The sequence below is a fragment of the Athene cunicularia genome (assembly GCF_003259725.1).
Source record: "Athene cunicularia isolate RWA chromosome 1 unlocalized genomic scaffold, athCun1 chr1_part2, whole genome shotgun sequence".
NCBI lineage: Eukaryota > Metazoa > Chordata > Aves > Strigiformes > Strigidae > Athene > Athene cunicularia.
The window spans coordinates 3,719,099-3,738,195 of record NW_020799092.1 but is presented as its reverse complement, the minus strand read 5'-3'; the positions used below and the strand labels follow the sequence as shown (position 1 = coordinate 3,738,195).

General features: G+C 42.7%; 1 protein-coding gene across 2 annotated transcripts; it reads left to right on the top strand.

Annotated features, from left to right (window-relative positions):
- The first annotated feature begins 259 nt into the window (after positions 1 to 259).
- On the top strand, positions 260 to 17,729 carry POLDIP3 (DNA polymerase delta interacting protein 3). 2 transcript variants are annotated; one of them, XM_026868591.1, is made up of 9 exons: positions 260 to 394; positions 5,291 to 5,678; positions 8,041 to 8,115; positions 9,922 to 10,017; positions 11,866 to 12,048; positions 13,428 to 13,505; positions 14,105 to 14,234; positions 15,093 to 15,159; positions 15,517 to 17,729. In XM_026868591.1, exons 1-9 carry the CDS (start codon positions 336 to 338, stop codon positions 15,689 to 15,691), a joined length of 1,251 nt encoding a protein of 416 aa, XP_026724392.1. In that variant the 5' UTR covers positions 260 to 335; the 3' UTR covers positions 15,692 to 17,729. The 2 variants fall into 2 exon arrangements, with proteins under 2 accessions (XP_026724392.1, XP_026724391.1); XM_026868590.1 differs by having other exon boundaries at positions 261 to 394; positions 8,038 to 8,115.
- Positions 17,730 to 19,097: the final 1,368 nt, after the last annotated feature.

The window sequence follows — 19,097 nt, the reverse complement described above, 5'->3', positions numbered from 1 at the left end:
GCTAGCTCTACAGGTCAGGGCGAGCGGCTTCCCGAGCCGTCTCGCCTCGCACGTCAGTTTGCCGTGATTCCCATCACCCTGCCCGGTCTTCTCCTCCTTCTCCGCCGCGTAGCCCCTGCCGCGGGCCGAACCTCAGCGGGAGACAGCGGGCGCCGTATGTAAATGACCGGCCGTGCGCCGCTTGGGGTTGTGGGACGCCCTCCCGCCCCTGTCCGTCGCGTATTGGGCGGGGCCGGGGCCCGACGTGCCCTTGGAGGCGGGGCGTGTGGCGGAAGTGGTATGATGTCATATCCGGGTCTCTCTCGCTGCGTTCTATCGTTGGGCCCCGCGACAAGATGGCGGACCTCTCTCTGGACGAGCTCATACGGAAACGCGGTGTGACAGTGAAAGGGAGGTAAGCGGCTGAGAGTGCAGCGTCCCGGGCCCGGCGGCTTCCGCTGGTTCCTCTGTTCTTTTGGTCGTTTCGCTCCGGAGGCTGCAAGCCGCAGCCTGCCTCAGCGCGGCCCGGCCCTATTCCCTGCTCTCGCCTTCCCATTGGCTTAGGCGTTGGTCTGTAGGGCTGTGCCTTTGGTGCAGATTGGTGGTGGTGGCCGTCGCTTAGGGCTGGGGTGGGGGTCTGACCCCCGCCTCACCCAGCCGTGCCTGGTGCTGCCCCGTGGGCTCTGGCCCCGGCGGGGCCGGCCCGCCCACCGCCTCTCCCCTTCGCGTCTCGGGCCCTTCTCGTTTCTCTCGAGATTCCTGGCACAGCCCATTGCTTCACTGTTGCCTCCGGCTTGCGCTTTCCCCGCTACCTCCTGCTTTTCCCCGCCGATTAACCCAGTGGTGCCCGCCGAGGCGGGATCAGCAGGGCCTCGGCGTCCCCTCGCTGTCCGGGCTGCCCTGTATCAGCCGCGGGAGGTGCCGCTGGGCTGCAGTCCAGCGCCAAGCAGTACCCTGGGGGGTGCCCGGTCCCCCCGCAGCTCCGGGCGCGGGTGCATTGTGGGAGAGCCGTGGGAGTGGGGGTTGTGCCACAGGGAGCCGTAACTGTAGCAAAGCTGAGCGGCATCCGCACAGGCGAGGCTTCAGGCTGCAATGGCTTCGTCAAAATTACTGCCTGGCCCTTGGAAACCGTATTCTGTAACGTAGTTAACGATACTCCGACACATTGAAATGCTTGCGTAGATGTGGAGTGTGTTCCATTTTGGCCACAAGATTAGATTTTTTTCCTTTGTGCGGCGGATGTCGCCAAGTGTAGGCTGGGCCATTTACTCTAATGCAGCTGTTGGCAGTTCTTGTCGGGCTTCTTTGGTAGCTTTTCATCTTATCTTTTGCCATGGTCTCTTGATGCTTCTGGAGATCTTGTCTATGGATTTCTCCCCACTTGTGTTAACTAAGTGTGCTTATTTTCTTTGTTGGGTTTTTTAAATGTAATGATCATTGGGAAATACTCGGTTTTAACTCCGAATGTCTACACTTATACATGTAGAGTAGTATTTTGGAAGTTATCTGATAACATGTACTAACAAAACATTCAAACACATGTTTAAATCCTAGTCTAGACAAGGCCTTGGCTTTGCGTTTTCATTCATGTTATCCTGTGTGCTTAGAAAAGTCTTATACTGTTTAATATGCCAAGCACCTCCTTTCTCCTTTCTCAAATCCCTCCTTAACTCTAATTTCTTCCAGGAATTCTTTCTGCTTTTATTTGCTGAACAGTAATCCCTCTGCAGCACTGTAAGATTTTTTTTTTTGTGCCTTACACTTCTTGTTTGGCATGTTTAGCTCACTTTATAAGATTTCAGTGGTAGCTAACTTGACTTTGTGAAGGCTGGATAAACTGAATAAACTTAAATAATTTTATCCATGCTGTTCAGTAGTCTAGATGAAATAACAGAAAAATCTTCGTCTATAAAATGTATTAATCCACCAAATATTCAAGCCAGAATTTGATGTTCTAGAAAGTGAATTAGATGTTTGAGATTGCCTTTGATTTCAGGTGCTGTGGCACAAAATGCCTAAACAGTTAATGCTTTTGTAGGGTAAGCAGTTCTCAAGCAAGCAGTTGCTTATTAGGATAAACACGTCTTCTGAGATGGTGTAATCTTCAGTGAGTTTCCTAACTGATTTAATGAGTTTGTGTCATTAACAGTTTTAACTAATTCCAGCTTAAATGCTGGTACATTTACTTCGGCCTTCTATACTTCTATGGTTTTACTTTGGCTGCTTTTATGTGCATTAAAAAGAACCATTCATCAAGCCCTTCTGCAGCACTTTAACTGAATGCTTTCAACATAACTAAACTAATGCTTTTTAAAATTACAAGGAAAGTCTTGCTTTGTCTGTTGGTTTGTTAGTCTACTGTTAGTCTTCTGTATATTATTCTGGATATATTTTAATAAATGGTCTTACTAATGCTCCTCCTTCTTCTAGCTAATGTGCTTTGGCTGTATGAGAGTGCAGCTGTAGGAATCTTAGCTAGGTAACAAAAGGTAACCCCAGACCTGGCTTTCTAGTTGTCTGGACACAAGAATGAAAGAGGCAAAAGTGGAGGTTCAGTCTGTGGTTGGTTGTTGGGTTGTTGTTTTTTTTAAGATCTCTCCACTGAAAATACAGGACAGTAAATAATGTTAAGATTGGAGGGCTAGATGAAGTAGTATTGATATAAAGCTGTATGACGAATTCAAATTGCATCATTATTTGAATTTGTGATGTTAGCCTTTTGAGTATTACAACAAATTCTAGATACTTACTTTAAGACTTTATAGTACTGGACAATACATTGCAGAAAGCAGGTGAACACTGACCCTCTAACTTCTTTTGAATTTTAAAAGGCCAACAGCAAGAATATTTTTTCAGTACCTTAATTTCAAAATTTTTTTACCACTTTGTAACCTTTTTAAAAAAGAAACCCAATGGGAAAAAGGAAACCTTAAAAGTACTTAGAGGAACTGTATTAAAAAGTTAGATAAGCTGTTTCCTTTTAGGGGAGATTTTCAAAAAGAGACACAACCTTGTAATAAGAAGCTGGTTTCAGCTTTTGCTATGTAATGGGCTACTTCTTAGTAACACTTGTGTACAAGTGCAAATGCTGTTCTTTCTGTAGGCTGTTATTTTTCTGTGCTCAGTATTGTCATGATGATGTATTTAAAGTAAAGGCCCTTGAGTGTAGCAGTTCTATTAGTAGATTAAATAATAGGCAGTGATGTTAAAAAGTAATTTGACTGATAGTATTCTTGATGAAAGTTAGTCAACTTTGAAACTGGTGGCTTTGAACTGAGATTAGTACTAGTGCTTGTGCATCCTAAAGTCCAAGCCTAGGTACTCCCACAGATCTGAAATTGCTGCCTGGAATTCTTGGAATCGTATGTAGGTCCAGGCTTCCTTTCTATCAGAACATGTTACTGTATTACAAAAGAAGCTTTAGGAGACCTGCTCAGTCATAAAGCTAGAAGGTCTGTTTCTGTTCCTCTTTGTTGATGAATTTTGTTTAAATGTAGTATGTACTTAACACAGTGTTTTGCCAATTATTAGGCCTAGCATAAAGGACACAGCCAGCACAAAGATGAACCAATAACCAAATTGTATTTGATACAAAAGGGTCAGTACATGCGGGAGCCCTAGGGGTACAAACAAGTCAGAATATACATAATTGACATCAGTCCCACTGACCCCAACAATGACACCACACGACCAACAACAGGTGGAAAAAAATGGTGAAATGCAGTTTCCCATAGAAGGGACAGGAGACAACCAAGTCAACAAACCAAACACATAAGACCCAGGAAGCCACACACTGAATTTCTACACAGCCCATGTTTACAAAAGCCAGACCTGAGTAGAGTCTAGTTCCAGGGAGGCAGGAGGTCCTTCCCCAACAGGAAACTGCAAAGTGTATCCACCTCACAGACAGACACCACCCCTTCCTGTAAGTGGTCTCAGCTTTTATCCCCAAGTGGGACACCTGACCTTTGGTTACTTAATTTGGGACACCTGGGGCTCATTTACCCAATGGCTCTCCCTGCAAGGGCCGCACCCTGGAGGGAAACTTAAAGGCAAACTCACCGCCCCTTTGTGAAGGGCTGTGGGAATTACCTATATGTCAACCTTAATTTGGGGCTTGGGGTTGAAACCCCAGCATTTCACACAGATAATGTGAGATCCTTTACTTAAGTCTGTAAATGTGAGTTTAAGGATGGATTTTGGAAATCAGATCCTTAGCTGTATATGTAATGTGCTGAGTCTGTGTGTGTAGTGGGGGAGGGGGCTACTCTTGTGGCCCCCTGTGAGAAGCTTCTCAAAGCTCCCCTGACTCCAAGTCAGATCCACCTCTGGTTGAGGCTGAGCCAATTAGCAATGATGACTCTGCTTCTGTGATAATGTATTTAAGAAGGGAAACCTGGGAGGAGGAGTTGGAGCTGTGAAGAAGACATCTGTGCAAACACTGAGGTCAGTGGAAAAAAGGAGGAGGAAGAGGGGGGATGATGTGCCAGAGCAGATGCCCACCTGCAGACCATGGAGGACCCCACAGTGGAGCAGGTGGCAGTGCCTAAAGAAGGCCAGGACTCTGTGGGAAGAAGCCTCCCCGCCCCCACGCGTTGTACTTAGATGCAGGGAGGGCTGCAACGTGTCAGATGGACCCACACCAGAGCAGACTGGGAAGGACTCATGATAGAGAAAGGTCATGGAAGACTGTCTCCTGTGAGAGGGACTCCACACTGGAACAGAGGAAGAGTGCATGGAGTCTGCCCCCTGATGGGGAAGGAGCGGAGGGACTGATTGCACCCCAACATCCCCTGCCCCCTGTGCCACTGAGGGAGAAGAGGTAGAGAAATCAGGAGCAAAACTGAGCCCTCGAAGAAGGGAGGAATGGGGGGAGGTGTTTTTAAGAAGTGCTAATGCTTCTCACTGACCTACTCCATTAAGTGGTGGTGGTGTTAGTGTCTGAATTAAATTGATGTTCTTTTTCTTTCCCTAATGAGTCTGTCTTTTGCCCTTGACTGTAACGGGTTAGTCATCCTTCCCTGCTCTTATCTCGATTCGTGAGCTTTTTGTTTTATTTTCCCATTCCTGAGGGGGAAGGTGCAAGCAAGGGGCTTCCAGGTGCTCAGTTACACTCTGGACTCAAACAATGATGGAAACCAGGGCACGTAGAAAGTAAAATCCAGCATAAAATAGTTTAGGAGCTTTACTTTGTATTTGGATGTCTAACCTGAGTGGATTTCTGTGCAGTAATAATTTTGTTTGCAGCAACGCAAATACTTTTAGTGATACTGTATCACATCTTATGTCTGAAACTCTTTTTTCTTCCCAGACTTAACACAAGGCCGGTGTTTGGAGGTGTAAGATCTCGCATTGGGATCCAGCAAAATCTTCTAAGTAGATCATCACCAGCTGTCAGCTTCCAGCGGACATTTGATGCCCGACAGAAGATAGGACTCACTGATGCCCGACACAAACTGGGGGTTAAAGATGCTCGTGAAAAACTGGTTCAAAAGGACGCTCGGTTCAAAATCAAAGGGAAGGTGCAGGATGCTCGAGAGATGTTGAATTCCCGTAAGCAGCAAAGTGTTGCTGCTGAAAAGGTGACCAAAGTGGTGGATGCCAGAGAGAAGATCAGCTTAAAACGGAGCACTCCAGCTGCTATTAGCCCAACTGTGGGGACAGTAAATCCAGCTGTGAAAATCACCAAAACTATCCAAGTAGGTCAAGCAAGCGACCTCTGAGTGTCTCAGTTATTCTACAGCAGTCCAGTAGAAATGATAATACATGAATATGTTTGCAAAAGAAGCCATGGTGATACAGTTCAGTCTAGCCTGTAGGGCAGGATTCAGAGCCTTTGGGGTGTCCTTGCAGCTGCTTCAGGCTTTTTGTAGAATCCCAGCTTTCATTTAAATTGTCATTTGAATTTTGGGCCCAGTAAAGACTAACAACGTTCCAGTCAACGTTAAAGTAGTTGTCCTGAATGGTTAAGTAGTCTCTTTCCCACCTGAATACAGAGAAAATGTATGCATTTTGTCAGTTCTTATACCACCCCTCTCTGCAAGTCTGATGCGGATTGTCCTGTCTGGATAACAGTTTAGGGTATACAGCTATGCTTGTATCTAAGTAGATCTAAAAATTCATTGAGCCCTTCTACAATTTCATTATTTCTACTTGTCTGGTTTTCAGGAAAGCCCTGGCTTCCAGGGAGTTGCTTGATTACATGATGCATTCCTGCTGAGGCTCAAGATTTATTTCAGTTGCAGTATAATCAGTTGATCACCCTAACCCACTGATTTCTTTTGACAATTTTCTAATTTCACTTTGTGTGCACAGTAACTTCATTCTTAGCAAAATTTTCTGAGAAGCAACTACTGTTGAACTTGTGTGTGCGTGTTGGGTACAGTAGGTAGAGTCAGAAGTTTCCAGACTGTTGGGATTGTTTGAGGAGGCGTTTTGTTCCTCGCATCTGCAAGCATGTAACTGAAGTTCCTAGCTTACCTCTTTCATTTTCCTCCTTCCAAAGAGGATGCTTACACATACCCAGAAAATCTCCGTTCTCATCAGTTTGAAAGCCTAGATGAATCTTGCTTTCTGTAGAGCTGTACATTTTGCTCAAGAGTATCAAACATTTCTGCTGTAAATTAACCTAGAAAATTTCCTGTTAACTCTGCAGGTTTGCTGCCAGGCTGACCTAAGAAAGAGAAAAGACTCTTGTGGCAATAAGAAGGGCTAATCACAGAGCAATAGAGTGGTCTGTTCCAGGAGTCTTTAATTAGTAGGGTAATTAAAACTCATGCTGTCCTTCTAAGCCACATCGCCACCATTAGGAGTTAAACATTTTCTACAAAGTTTCTAGAAGTTAAAATAGTTTCCAGAGACTTCGTACAATAGCAGTTTGCTCTGACCTGATTTTTTTTTTTTATGACTTGGTTTGACCTATAGTATTTTCTGGTTTTTAGACAACAGAGTGCAAGAAAAAATATTGTAGAATGTAACAGTGATTGACTGTAGACAAAACCATACACATGAGCAATTACCTGATTTTTTTAAAAAGATTTATACCAAAATTTTAAATTGCCCATGGCCCTCCTCTCTTCCCAAATGTGAGAGCAGAATTAGACTAAAGTATCTGGATCTGAGTTGCAGCACAGAGCTCTAATGTCCTGTTCTGTGGCCTTGTTTCTCATAAAGGAAGGAAAAAAGTCTTTGAAACCCACAGAATTTCCATAGCTCTGCTGGTGTTCCATAGGACATCTGTTTCTACCCTTGTTTCTGACTGATTAGCAAACTGAAATGCGAGGGTGCTGTGGTGTACATTACAGTCTAGAGAAAATGCAAATCTGAAGATTTTATTGCTTGGATGGAGTATTTTTGTATGATCTATTTTCTGTAATGGACAACTTCCAGCTTTTTCAAAAACCAAAAGGGCATTTTTGAGGCAGTTGCTGCTTGATTTCAGTTGATTAGTACAGCTGCATTCCCTGGCTGCTTCTGTTGGGGTTTCCCTGTTTCACAGGACAACAGGCTCCAGAAGGTCAGCTACATTACCCTGTGCATAATTTTATTGCACTATAATTTATTCCAGCTCTAGTGTGAAGGGTCAGTATATACTTGTCCTTTGAAACTGTATTGAACTAAACTGTGTTGTGTCCTAGCGTGTTGAGTTTGATGGAAATAGGTATCTTTGGTTCCCTGTAGCATGAAAAGGTAGGCTTATTTACTGTTTTACCTCATCCATGGTTTTGTATTGGCAGAAGTATAGATCCAGTCAGTGCTGGCAGGGCTGGAGTTAAGTTCCCTTCCCACTAATCTTTGACTAAAACTCAAGTAACTTGAATTAGTTTCTCTGCGTGGCCTTTGGTTTTAATTTCTTTGATTAAGTGAAGTTATCTCATATTGAACATATTACAGAAAACACAGATGTTATCTAACAGCATATTGTGTTAATATATTTCAAGAGCAGGAGAGTGAGTTTCATTTAAGTCTCAGGGTATCAATTAACAGCTCTGATCTTCTGAAATGGGGAACTGGTGGACTGTAGTGTTTAACGCTTTGGTTCTTTCTCTCTAACTGTAGCAGAAGGCTCCAGTTCCTGGACATTCTCATCCAGCAGGAATGAGGATCAATGTGGTGAACAACCATACACACAAACAGGTGTGTGCCTGCTCTGTGCTCTTTTTTTGTTACCTTTAGGGGGGAAGGAAGGTGTACATAAACATTGCAGGTGCAGAGATAACTTTAGGATGGAAGAGTGGAGGTTCTCCAGCATCTTAGCTCCCTATTCTTGAGTGGTTAAGATACTTTCATGGTAACTGAAGTTTTCATTTAGTCTGGTCTTGGTTCCTTGTGTGTTACGTGAGTGTGAAGTAGGCATTCCCAGTTTTAATCTATGCGCTAATGTGTTGGGGTTTTTTTTGGATGCTGTGACCTTTAGGTCTGATGATGTCTTTCTGTAAATTTCTGAGTGATGCATCACATGAAGTTGTTTTTGGTTTGCCATTCTGCCGGCCTTTTCAGAGAACGGCATGGTTGTACATGGTCAAATGTTCTATGGTGATGTGGGAGAGGGTGTAACCTTCCTGTGAGATCCCAGCTGTGGGTCCCTGCTGGAAACCTGATAGCATACGATGTGAAGTGGTATTCTGATGTACTCTCAAAGTTGCCATATCCCTTGTCAAACAGGCTTTGAGGAAGACCCTAGAATTTGTGCTGTCTCTTCTGTGATCAATTTTAAAGGTTTTTGTCACAGCCCCCAGCCATTCAGCCACCTTGGGTGCTTTTCAAGAGGAATTACACATTTACTTATTTTGTGTGTGTGTACGCATAAAGTATCACATGAAATATTGGAAAACTGATTTTCAGAATATCATGTCCTGTTTTTTTTTTGGCCTTGATTATGATAACTTTAGCCATTTGTGTATGTTACCTCTACATTGACCTGCTGCTCTCACCTATCCCAAATGTTGTTGCTTAAGGAAGTGTCTTCATAATTCTGACCTCATCACTATAAGCCTCGAATCAATTTCATTTGTCTCAAGCTCAAGTTCATTGTTCTGATGGCTAGCGTTTTTCCTGGTTCTTTCCTTTTCTGCACAATTCTCCTCTGTTCTACCATCCTTTTGTTTATTTTCTTCATAGCAATTCTGTGACTGGAACAACTTTTCTGTTTGTAAACCAGAATCTTGCTGACTATGAAAACCCACTTATTTTGCAAACTATCATTGCTAATCCCTCCATTTTTCTTTACCTTTCTACTGAATTAATGGGAAGCTGTTTTGAGTTGTGGCTTCTTATGTTCTGGGCAGTGCCATATGTGTACAGACTTTCTTAACATTATTTAGAGTCTGTGAAAAAATATTTGTGTAGGAGTTTGCCTCAGTATTTTAAGGCAGGGCTATGAGTGTTATTTTGTACTGGGAAATTAATTATTCATTCAGTAAACCTCCAAGTGCAGTGTTTTCTAGTGCCAGACGGTTATGTGCTGTGCTGAGGAAAGCAGGCTATTCAGAAGGAATGCTTGATTCAGATGTATTTGGCAGGCATCTGCTTAATTAAAAAAAATTTAAAAAATCATATGCACAGCCTTCAACTTCAAAGGTAGCAGGGTGCTAAGAAATAAGACTTTATTCCATTAATGTGGCTTCATCAGTCCTGATGAGGTCTAGGGATTAGAGAAATATGTATGTGGTTTCAGTACACCTAGGGAAACAGCTTTCCTGTGGCATTTCTGGGAAAAAAGTTTGATATATTTTTTTTAATTTTATTTTTTTTTTTACACTGATGTTTTGAAATGGGCTTGTGTACCTTCAGCTCTGTCCACAAGCTGCAAGGACAGGAGTGAAGTCGAATGTAGTTGTGTTCATTACCTGAAGAAGGCTGAAGACTGGAGAAAACTACTTGTTTTGGAGATGTCTAGATTAAATCTACCTGCTTGTAAACTATAACCTTGCTTCTCTTCAGGGTCTGTATGACATGGAAGATGATGATGAAAGTGTCTCTCCCCTTACTAGCAAACAGATGAAAATCACCACCACAAACAGTTTCCTGCACAACGCGGTAAGGGATTATCTGAACCGTCCCCACCAGGCCATGCTCACATTGGGTGGACACACAGGCTGCGGCTTTACAGGGCTTATGTTCTTTTAAAGTATGTAAACGATGCTTTCTCCTGAAATGTTTGCTCTTCACCCTTCCCTTTGTGCCAGTGTTCCTAGTGTTGTTTTTGGGACACAGTCCTTTCAGGCTAATGGTGGTTTTATAGGCCTCTTGTAGCCAGAATGTGTGCTTTCTCCCTTGCTCGCAGATTGCTGCCTGTTAGCTCTTCACTTTCTTTCTTGTTGGGGAAGTGCTTTGAATCTATCTCATTATTGTTCGAGCATGCAAGCAAGGGAAGCTTTCTGCTCTTTCTAGAGACTGGACATGAAAAGCTGGAAATCTCTTGCCATGCAAAATCTTAGTTGGCGGCTTGTTAGGGAATACTGATGATCAGGAGAAAATGCCATTTCAACACACAAATGTGAGGTCCTGCTCTTGGGATGGGATAACTCTCCAACTTAATCGAGAACTGACTGGCTACAAGTCATCTTTGTAGGAAAGAGCCTGGGGGTCTTGTTGAGTGATATACTGAGTTAGCAGTGCATCCTTCCAGCAGTGGTGGCCAACTGTAGATTGTATCTTAGTAAGATCATAGCCAGCAAATCAAGGAAGATAATTATTCCCATCTGTTTAGCATTTTGAGAATGCACCTGGAGTTCTGTGCCTATTTTGGGCCTCTGCAGTACAAGAAAGACACTGACAGACTGGAACTAGTACAGCGGGGTGGTCAGAGGACTGCAGCACGTGATGTATGAGGAGAGGGTGAGAGTGGTGTCTCTTAAGGCTGAGAAGGCTGTAGTGAGATCTGTCCTCTCTCACTGCCTAATATGTGGTCATAGAAAAGGCAAAACCCAGGCCCTTTTTAGGAGTGAACAGGGAAAAGGTGAGCCAACCAGTGTGTTGCAGCAAAAGAATTTCTAGTTGGTGGAGGGGAAGTTGTGCAATTCTCAGGGTAGTGATCAGCAGCTGGCACATGGACCCAGAGAGGTTTTGAAATTGCCATTCTTAGATATTCAGAGTTTAACTGGATAAGACCCTGGGCCAACCTGATGCGTCTTTGAAGTTAGTCTTGTTGCAGACATGGGAATTGGACATAGGTTTACCCCAAATTATTCTGTGGTTCTGAAAACATAAATTTATGGGGTTTTACCATCACACAGGCAGTCTAGTGCAATGATTATCTCATGTTTTTTTCTTGTGGGTATTCAGATTAGAGTTCCTGCCCATTTGTGATCCATAAAAGCAGCCTTATGGGTTGTTTTTTTCTTCTGCAGGAGTAAATATGTTATTGCCAGTGTTCACAGAAGCTACCAAGCACAATTTTAGTCTGGCTTTACACTCAGGTAGTTCCAACTAGAAAGGTTACACTGCATGTCTTTGTGTGCCCTAGCTTGGTGTTTCTGAAGAAGTATTGCTGTTTGTACCAGGGCAGATCAATCTTACCGTTATTGAGCAATCTCTGTGAACACTTGTAAAGTACTTGAAAATCTTTGAATGAAAGGAGCTTTTCAAATTCAAAAGTGCACTGATAAAGTTCATTTAAGAAGAATATGAAATTAAAAAGTGCTTGTTAGTGAGGGAAGTGCTCTTCTGGGATAAACATATCTTTTTATGTTTATGCCTAGAAACTTTAGTTGATTTTTGTCTCAAAGCTGAAAGTCTCCAGCACTGTAGTGGCTTTGACACCAGGAAGGATATGCAGTTCTTAGTGCATGCTGGTAATACTCTCCTACTGTAGATTCTTGAAAAACAGGGATGACTTCTTGTAACCTTCAGCTCTCAGAGATACTTTTTTCTTTCTTCCTGTAGACTGGGCTGAGTGGCAATAAATTTTCTCTGTCCAAGACTGTTCCCCTGACTAAAGTCGTCCAGAATGATACATACACAGCTCCACCTGCACCTCCCTCTCCTATGCGGACGAAGGCCTTGACAAACATGTCCCGGACCTTAGTGACAAAGGAGGAGCCTCCAAAAGAACCAGCACCTGTTGAGGTGAGCCCAGGGAAGTAGGAGATGCTCTTCATAGGAGTCTCTGAAACTTGCTGTTTATTTGTCATGTGAGCAGCTTGTTTCTGCCTGCCTTCCACCATTATTTCTGGGACTCCATCAAGCTTGTTCTGATAACTGCAACCCATGACCCAAGAATTTAAAATCTGTCTAAATATTCTTTTCGTCAGAGTTTGAGACACTAGGAATTCTCAGATAATGCATCTTGCTTCTCTCTCTTTTTTCTTTTTTTTTTTCTTTTTTTTTTTTTTTTTCTCTAGCATGTGAACACATGGTCCTGGAGGAATCCATGTTACAGGGAGGTGGCAGTTGTTCAGACACTCACTTGGTGGCTTCCATGTCCTTAGGAATAGTGTTTTAACACTATTAGATATGTTGTTTTCTGTCTACTCCTGTTAGCAAGGAGAAAAATGGGGTTCTTCCAAATACATTTTCTTGCTGTACACACAAGACCTCTCAGGCAATTTGTAGACAACCTACCTGGAATTCCTTTGCAAAGTTGCCTGATGTTGGGTTGTCATGGTTTAAACCCAACCGACAACCAAACACCACATGGCTGCTCATTCACCATCCCCCCAACCTGGGGGATGGGTGAGAATGTGGAGGGATAAAGGTAGGAAGACTTGCAGGTTGAGATAAAAACAGTTTAATTGAAATAAAACAATAACAACAATAATAGAAGGTACAAATGGGTAATGTGCAATGCAATTGCTCACCACCTGGTGACTAATACTCACTCTGATCCCAGAGAAGCTAAGATCCTGAAACCACAGTCCTCGAAGCAAGGAGTTCCCTCTCTTCCTGGCCAACCCTCCTCTATGTATTGAGCATGACATTATATGATATAGAATATTTAACTGGCCAGTTTGGGTCTGGTGCTCTGGCTCTGCTCCGTCCCAGCTTCTTGAATACCCGCACACTGGCAGGACATGGGGAGTTGGAAACAAGGATGTGGTACAGGTAACCCACCAGCTGTTCCCAGGCACGTTAAGTTCAGCATACTCCTGAGGGGCTGGAGCTGTATTTTGGGGTTTGCTGACTGGTGTAGAGTGCAGCAGAGATACATGCTTAAAACTGTGGGCATGACCAGAGGGTACTGTGTAGTGTGTGGGTTAAGTTAGCGTTGTACTTGGGAATGAAAGAGAACAGTTACTTCAGAGAGAAGTTAGAATGGAAAGGGGCTCCTTTTCACCATCAGGTGAGTTGAGCTTTTGTAAACATTGATACTTCCTATTACTAGCTGTGTAGCTCCTTTGTGTGTGTGTGCAGACTTTCCCAGACATCCCTTTAGTGACTTTTTAATTCTTGCTCTGCTATGCTGCATTTCTGACCTTTTTTTGTGATGCATGTGTTTGTGTTGGCAGCTGGCATTCAGTCCTTTGGAAGGCACAAAGATGACTGTAAACAATCTGCATCCTCGAGTCACAGAGGAAGACATTGTTGTGAGTGTTGCTTACTGCTGAATTGTGGATGAATGACACTTCCTTCCCTTATCCTACCTCTTTTTTGATAAATCAGTTGATCTGTGGTGAATGCAGTGAAGAGGGGTATGATGTGGTTTTGCTTTCCTTGCAAAAGCTTTGAGGGTTCCTGATTGTCTTGGGGTTTGTTCACTTTTTTTAAAAAAAGGTGTGCTTAAGAGGATGGGACAGAATCCCGTTTCTGGGGTGTATTGAGATACCTGACATCATTTAGAAGAGTTCATGCCAAATGATGCTTAGTGTTCTTGAATTTATGCCCCCATCCAAACTATCTAGGTGCTTCCATTCTCTGCAGGCTGAGAATGAACCTGGTCTTAATGTGTGACAGATGGTATAGAGTACTGACCTCAAATTTTTCTGCTCATACAACCTGTATTACTAATGCCAGGTACTCATACCGTAGCAAACACAGTGAGACAAGTGTCAAAATTCTGCCATGTGTTTACTAAGCAGGATGGGTGATGCACTTAGCAAACTAAGCCTTTCTCACTCACCATCTTTGGTTGAAGTGATACCTTTTATGTGACTGTGGTCATGACTAAAAAGATCTCTGTCCTCAGGAGTTATTCTGTGTGTGTGGCGCTCTGAAGCGAGCCCGGCTGGTGCACCCTGGAGTTGCTGAGGTAGTATTTGTGAAGAAAGATGATGCTATCACAGCGTATAAGAAATACAACAACAGGTGCTTAGATGGTAAGTTTGAGGCCAGAGTTGCATTTAGGATAGATAATTGCCACTTTTCCACCTCAGTAGAGAGTTTAAGAGCATCGCAGATGCTTTCTTCTCCAAGAGAGAAGAAATGCCAGAAAATCCATTCAAGAGCTAGACAATGTAATAGGCTCCTATGTAACTAGCTGAATATATGCACAGTTGATGTAAGTAAAATTCAAAAAAATGTTTTCCTAGAAACAGAATGTTCAAAGGTAGAGGCAGGGTCCTAGTGAGTCTGCTGGTCTAACTTTCAGATCAAATTTCTGTTGTTTCTAATCCAGTGCTGGGAACTAGATAGCCCTTAGGAAGGCTTTACCTGCTTACAGAGTAGCAGTTTGCAAAGTACAAGTAAAACTAATATTTGCAAAAGTCTCAGGGCGTAGGCAGACATTTTGAATTGGACTTGTAATACAATTAGTATCAGCTTATCCATAAACTCTGAATGATGTAATGTTTAATTTGGATCCACCTGCGGTGATGATGTTGACTAAAATTTGATGTTAATTTTTAGCTGGAAATAGTTGCTTTTTCCATCTCTAGATGAGTGACATGATGTGAATGTCAGATGAGCAGACAGCTGAGAATGGAAGATTCTCTTCTGTCTCTGCTAAGGGTTTTGTACTTATATGTAAATTCTTCATTAACGTGATTCTTCATATTGTACTGACTGTTTCAGTGGCTCTTCGGTTGCTGCTGTTTTTTTCAACAAAAGATGTATCAGCGGTTCTTTCTCATGTTTGTCCAGCATGTGGAACTATTGATGGCGCTGTTGTGTGATACTCCTGGGGTCTTGCCTTACCACAATTCTGATAGGACTTCTTTTATTGTGCTTTTGTTTAGGTCAACCAATGAAATGCAATCTCCATATGAATGGGAATGTCATCACCTCAGACCAGCCTATATTGCTGTAAGATGACTATATTTACATGGGGGGAAGAACTGAACAGGTTTGCAGGTTTGGTTTTGAGGAGAACCTGAGGGGAGGGAAACTTGGCAAATTGTTGTTGTCCCATTAATATTTTCATTCTCCTCCCTCTCTGTGGTGCACTTGATGTTGAGCTGGGTGCACTATAGCTTGACTCCATAGTGTTCCCAGCCCTGAGGTTCGGAATGAGTCTGAGATGAAGTTTTCTTGTGAGGAAAGCATATTTAAAACCTTTATATCTAATACTGTTAAGGGGATAACACTGATAACAGTAAATGCATACTAGTCTTAAATTTTATTTCATAATGAGAGGTTAAGTACTATGTTTTAATCCTCTAGCCGATTGAGTGATACCCCTTCAGTGAAGAAAGAAGGGGAACCACGCCGGTCAAGTGCAAGCGCCTCATCAAATCCCCCAGCTGAAGTGGACCCTGACACTATCTTGAAGGCCCTCTTCAAATCTTCAGGGGTCTCTGCCTCCGTGCAGCCCACAGAATTCAAAATTAAACTCTGAGAAGGGAGAGCAAGCTGTGGACTGGAAAACTCATTAAGTTGGAGAATGAGAAAAGGGCGGGAATGCAGATGTTTGCATTTGCCTGCCTTGAAATTTTTTGTTTTCTATGATCACTAACTTACTGTACAATAGTGTTTCCTCTTGTGTGTGTACTTTCTGTTTCCATAGTTGGAGTTTTCTTCCATGATTTTTTTCTGAAAGAATAACCTCCCCCTTCTGCCAGTTATGTATTACCAAGCATATACCATGTAACTCCCTTGTTTACTCCAAATCCCCTAGTGGCCATTAAAAGTGCACATAGACTTTGAGGGAAGGAGTGGTGATCTCCTTCTCTTTTCTTCTGACTGACCTTTAACTAAAAGGTACATCCCCTTGATTATCAACAGGCAAGAACACCATAGTGTTTCTGAAATTGCTGTGCTGGGTACAAAATCAGGTTATGGCTCCATACAGGAAGCACCATTTTGCATCTTTGTTTCGTATGCATTCAGTGGCATACTACTTCATTCTGGCTGTTGGATGTTGTTCTGCTTTATGAGCTGTAACATTGAGAAGAGTGAGAAATTGAGCTTCCCACTGTGTATACCAGCCAGCAGAAGCATCAGGCAGAAAAGACATATGCAGAAGTGCACCACCCATTGTGCTACAGGAGGGATGCTTCAGCTCTGGTAATGCAGAGAGGGGGGGTGTGGGGGGGGAAGCTCTGTCATTTGTATGATGAATGTATTGGTCCTGAAGGGTCAGGCTCAGTTGCTCTCCTTTCTGGTCTGAAAAATGAGAACCAGTGTTGGGTTCAGAGCCAGAGGAAATCCAGCTGTTTCACTCCTGTTAGACTATTGCATCCTCCTGTTGATGCAGGGACATTTATCTTTTTATCCTAACTTACACAGTGTCCTATAAAAAGGAAGGAGCTGGGGCTTTTTGTCAGATACTAATACATAGGAAGCAGCTATTTCTTGTGCCTGAGAGCTCGTTTGGGCAATGTTTGGCTGCTGCGCGGGCATGCTGCTTGCATGCAGGGATCTGGAGGATGATTGCTGCACTTCCTGCCTTCAGGGAGAAGAGAGCAGTTAGCACCCTGTGAATGTTAAGCTCCAGTGCAGAGCAACAAGGATGCACCTTGGGCCAGTGAGCAGCTGTGACGAGCCACAGGCCACTAGGTGGCACTTATAACACTTCCTTTGTTAGTACAGCGTTATTGACGTGGGTATTTGAAGTCCCGGCAGCTCCATTCGTTTGTATTTGTTCAGATTGTATTACAAGAGAGGAAAGCTAAGAGCCACTTCCAGAATCTGCTTGGGGTTTGAACTTGATCTTTCTAGCTAGGAGACTAACCTAATCCATTTGTTCAGCTCTGCTGAACTTTAATGAACTCTGTAACTGTTGTAGGTCCAGATTCCATTTCTTGGTTAACCCTGTTTCTTTTGCTTTCTTGTTCTGTATTAATTCTTTGCTCTGTCTAGCTCGTGCACGCCATTCCTCTATCTCACTGTATCCCTTTTAGCTATGGAAATAACTGAGGACTTGGCAGGACTTGATTTTCTGGAGTACTCCCTTCGGTTTGGAAGCCAATGCCACCATTATTGGTAGGGTGTTTTAATGTGAACAACAGATGTTTGTACGGGAGGGGACCTAAGACAGCTATTGTTCTCCTTTTTTAGATCATCCATCAAACACCTGTGTTTTATTAAAAAAAAAATGGGGGAGGGGGCGCAAACATTAGGGGTTGGAGAAGATAATGTATTATCTGTTTCTGAATAAACGTTTGTTATACAGAGTGGATTGTAAGCCTTTGTAGATGCTGTGAAGCAACTAAAGATAGGTGGAGTTATTCCAACATTGAAGTGAGCATACTTTTAGAAGAATCTAGAAACTTCAGAACTGATGGTGTGATGAAGAGCAAGAGGAGTATATGGATGAGATAATTGATACTCCTAAACCTTTTAATCTGAATCTTTGAAATTAGTATCTGATTTGTGCTGCTATGTGGAAGCAACTTCTGTCCCCACCTAGTTCCAATTCTGTTGTTACAGAAAAGGGTCTCTGTTATTTACAGCCTAGGAATTTAAAAAGTAATTTTTATAAAAAGAAATACACAGCTGTGAAATCAGGGTACCAGTTCTAGGTGAAGTAGGGTACTTTAATTAGCTAGATAGAAAGCTGTGGGAATGTGAAGATGCATGTATTGTGAGCGTGTATCTTGTCTCTTCTGAAAGAATGGGGAGATCCAAGTATTTTTTTAATAGATTCGTGTCCATTCCAAAAGCCAAATAGCAAGGTGCACTTTATAACTTGCTGTTAAATTGTGCATTGTGTTTAGGTTATCTGTGAGTAATTAGGATGACATTAACATACTTTGGAAGAACTGCTGTTCTCTAGCTCTGTGATCTATGGCAATGTTTTTTAAATTGATTAAGTTAATGATTGCCTAAACACCATGCCATGATTTATCTTACATTTGTGTTGCTTTTCCTGTTCTCAGTCAGATTTATAAAGTTATCTTAGTCTTCTTATACTTCATAGTGTGTCTTCTTTCCTTGGGCACTGAAAGAAGAGTAACCAGTTATTCCTAGTCCTTTTCGAGTGTCCACCTTGCAGCTTTACAGTTTCTTCTGGCTGTTCTGCAATTGTCATGCTCATCTTGTCTGCAGTTTCACTGAGCTTACCTACCACTTTCTGACTTCGCATCTGTGTGCATTTGCTCTCATGCAGCATGGTTATATTTTTGTTTTGTTTTCCTGGGCTGCTGGAGATTTTACAGTTGCAAATGAAACACTGATTGTTTGCACTAATTCAGTATGGCCAGGACAGGTGGTAGGTAACTTGTAATAGTGTTTCTTTCTATTTGCTTTTTCAAAAACATGACGACTTCTGAAGTGATGCCACAGTTTGGAAGTTTGGTGTATTTTCATGGTTTTTGCATGTACCACTTCTGATAATGTTCATTAACTTGGCTGTTTGGTTGAGTCAACTCTCCATATAATTTCTTGCTTTCACTGACCCTTTTTTCACCTTGTACATACAACTTGCTTCAATATCTTTTATCTTTGGAGTGGTCCTGTCTTCCATTCAGTCATAAATAGAAGTTCCTCTGTAAAAGTAATCTTTTTTTTTTTTTCCTGATTAACAAGAGCCTTTAAAAACAGTTGTTCTTACAGTTGTCTTTGAATCGTTTTACATATCTTTAGATTTTGTTTGTTTGTTATTTGCCTCTCTAGGACAAAGCCCATTGCCAGTGTTTTACACTGTTCAGGTCTTCATTTTCAGAACTCTTACACTGAATGATGGTGTGTAATGAGCTTTCTCACAGAGCATCCTCTGAGGTGCTCGGATGGGGAAGCCTTTTGCTAACCCTGGGGCGGCGGCGGCGGGTCCCTGTCCGCTGGAAGGCGCCGCCCGCGCTGAG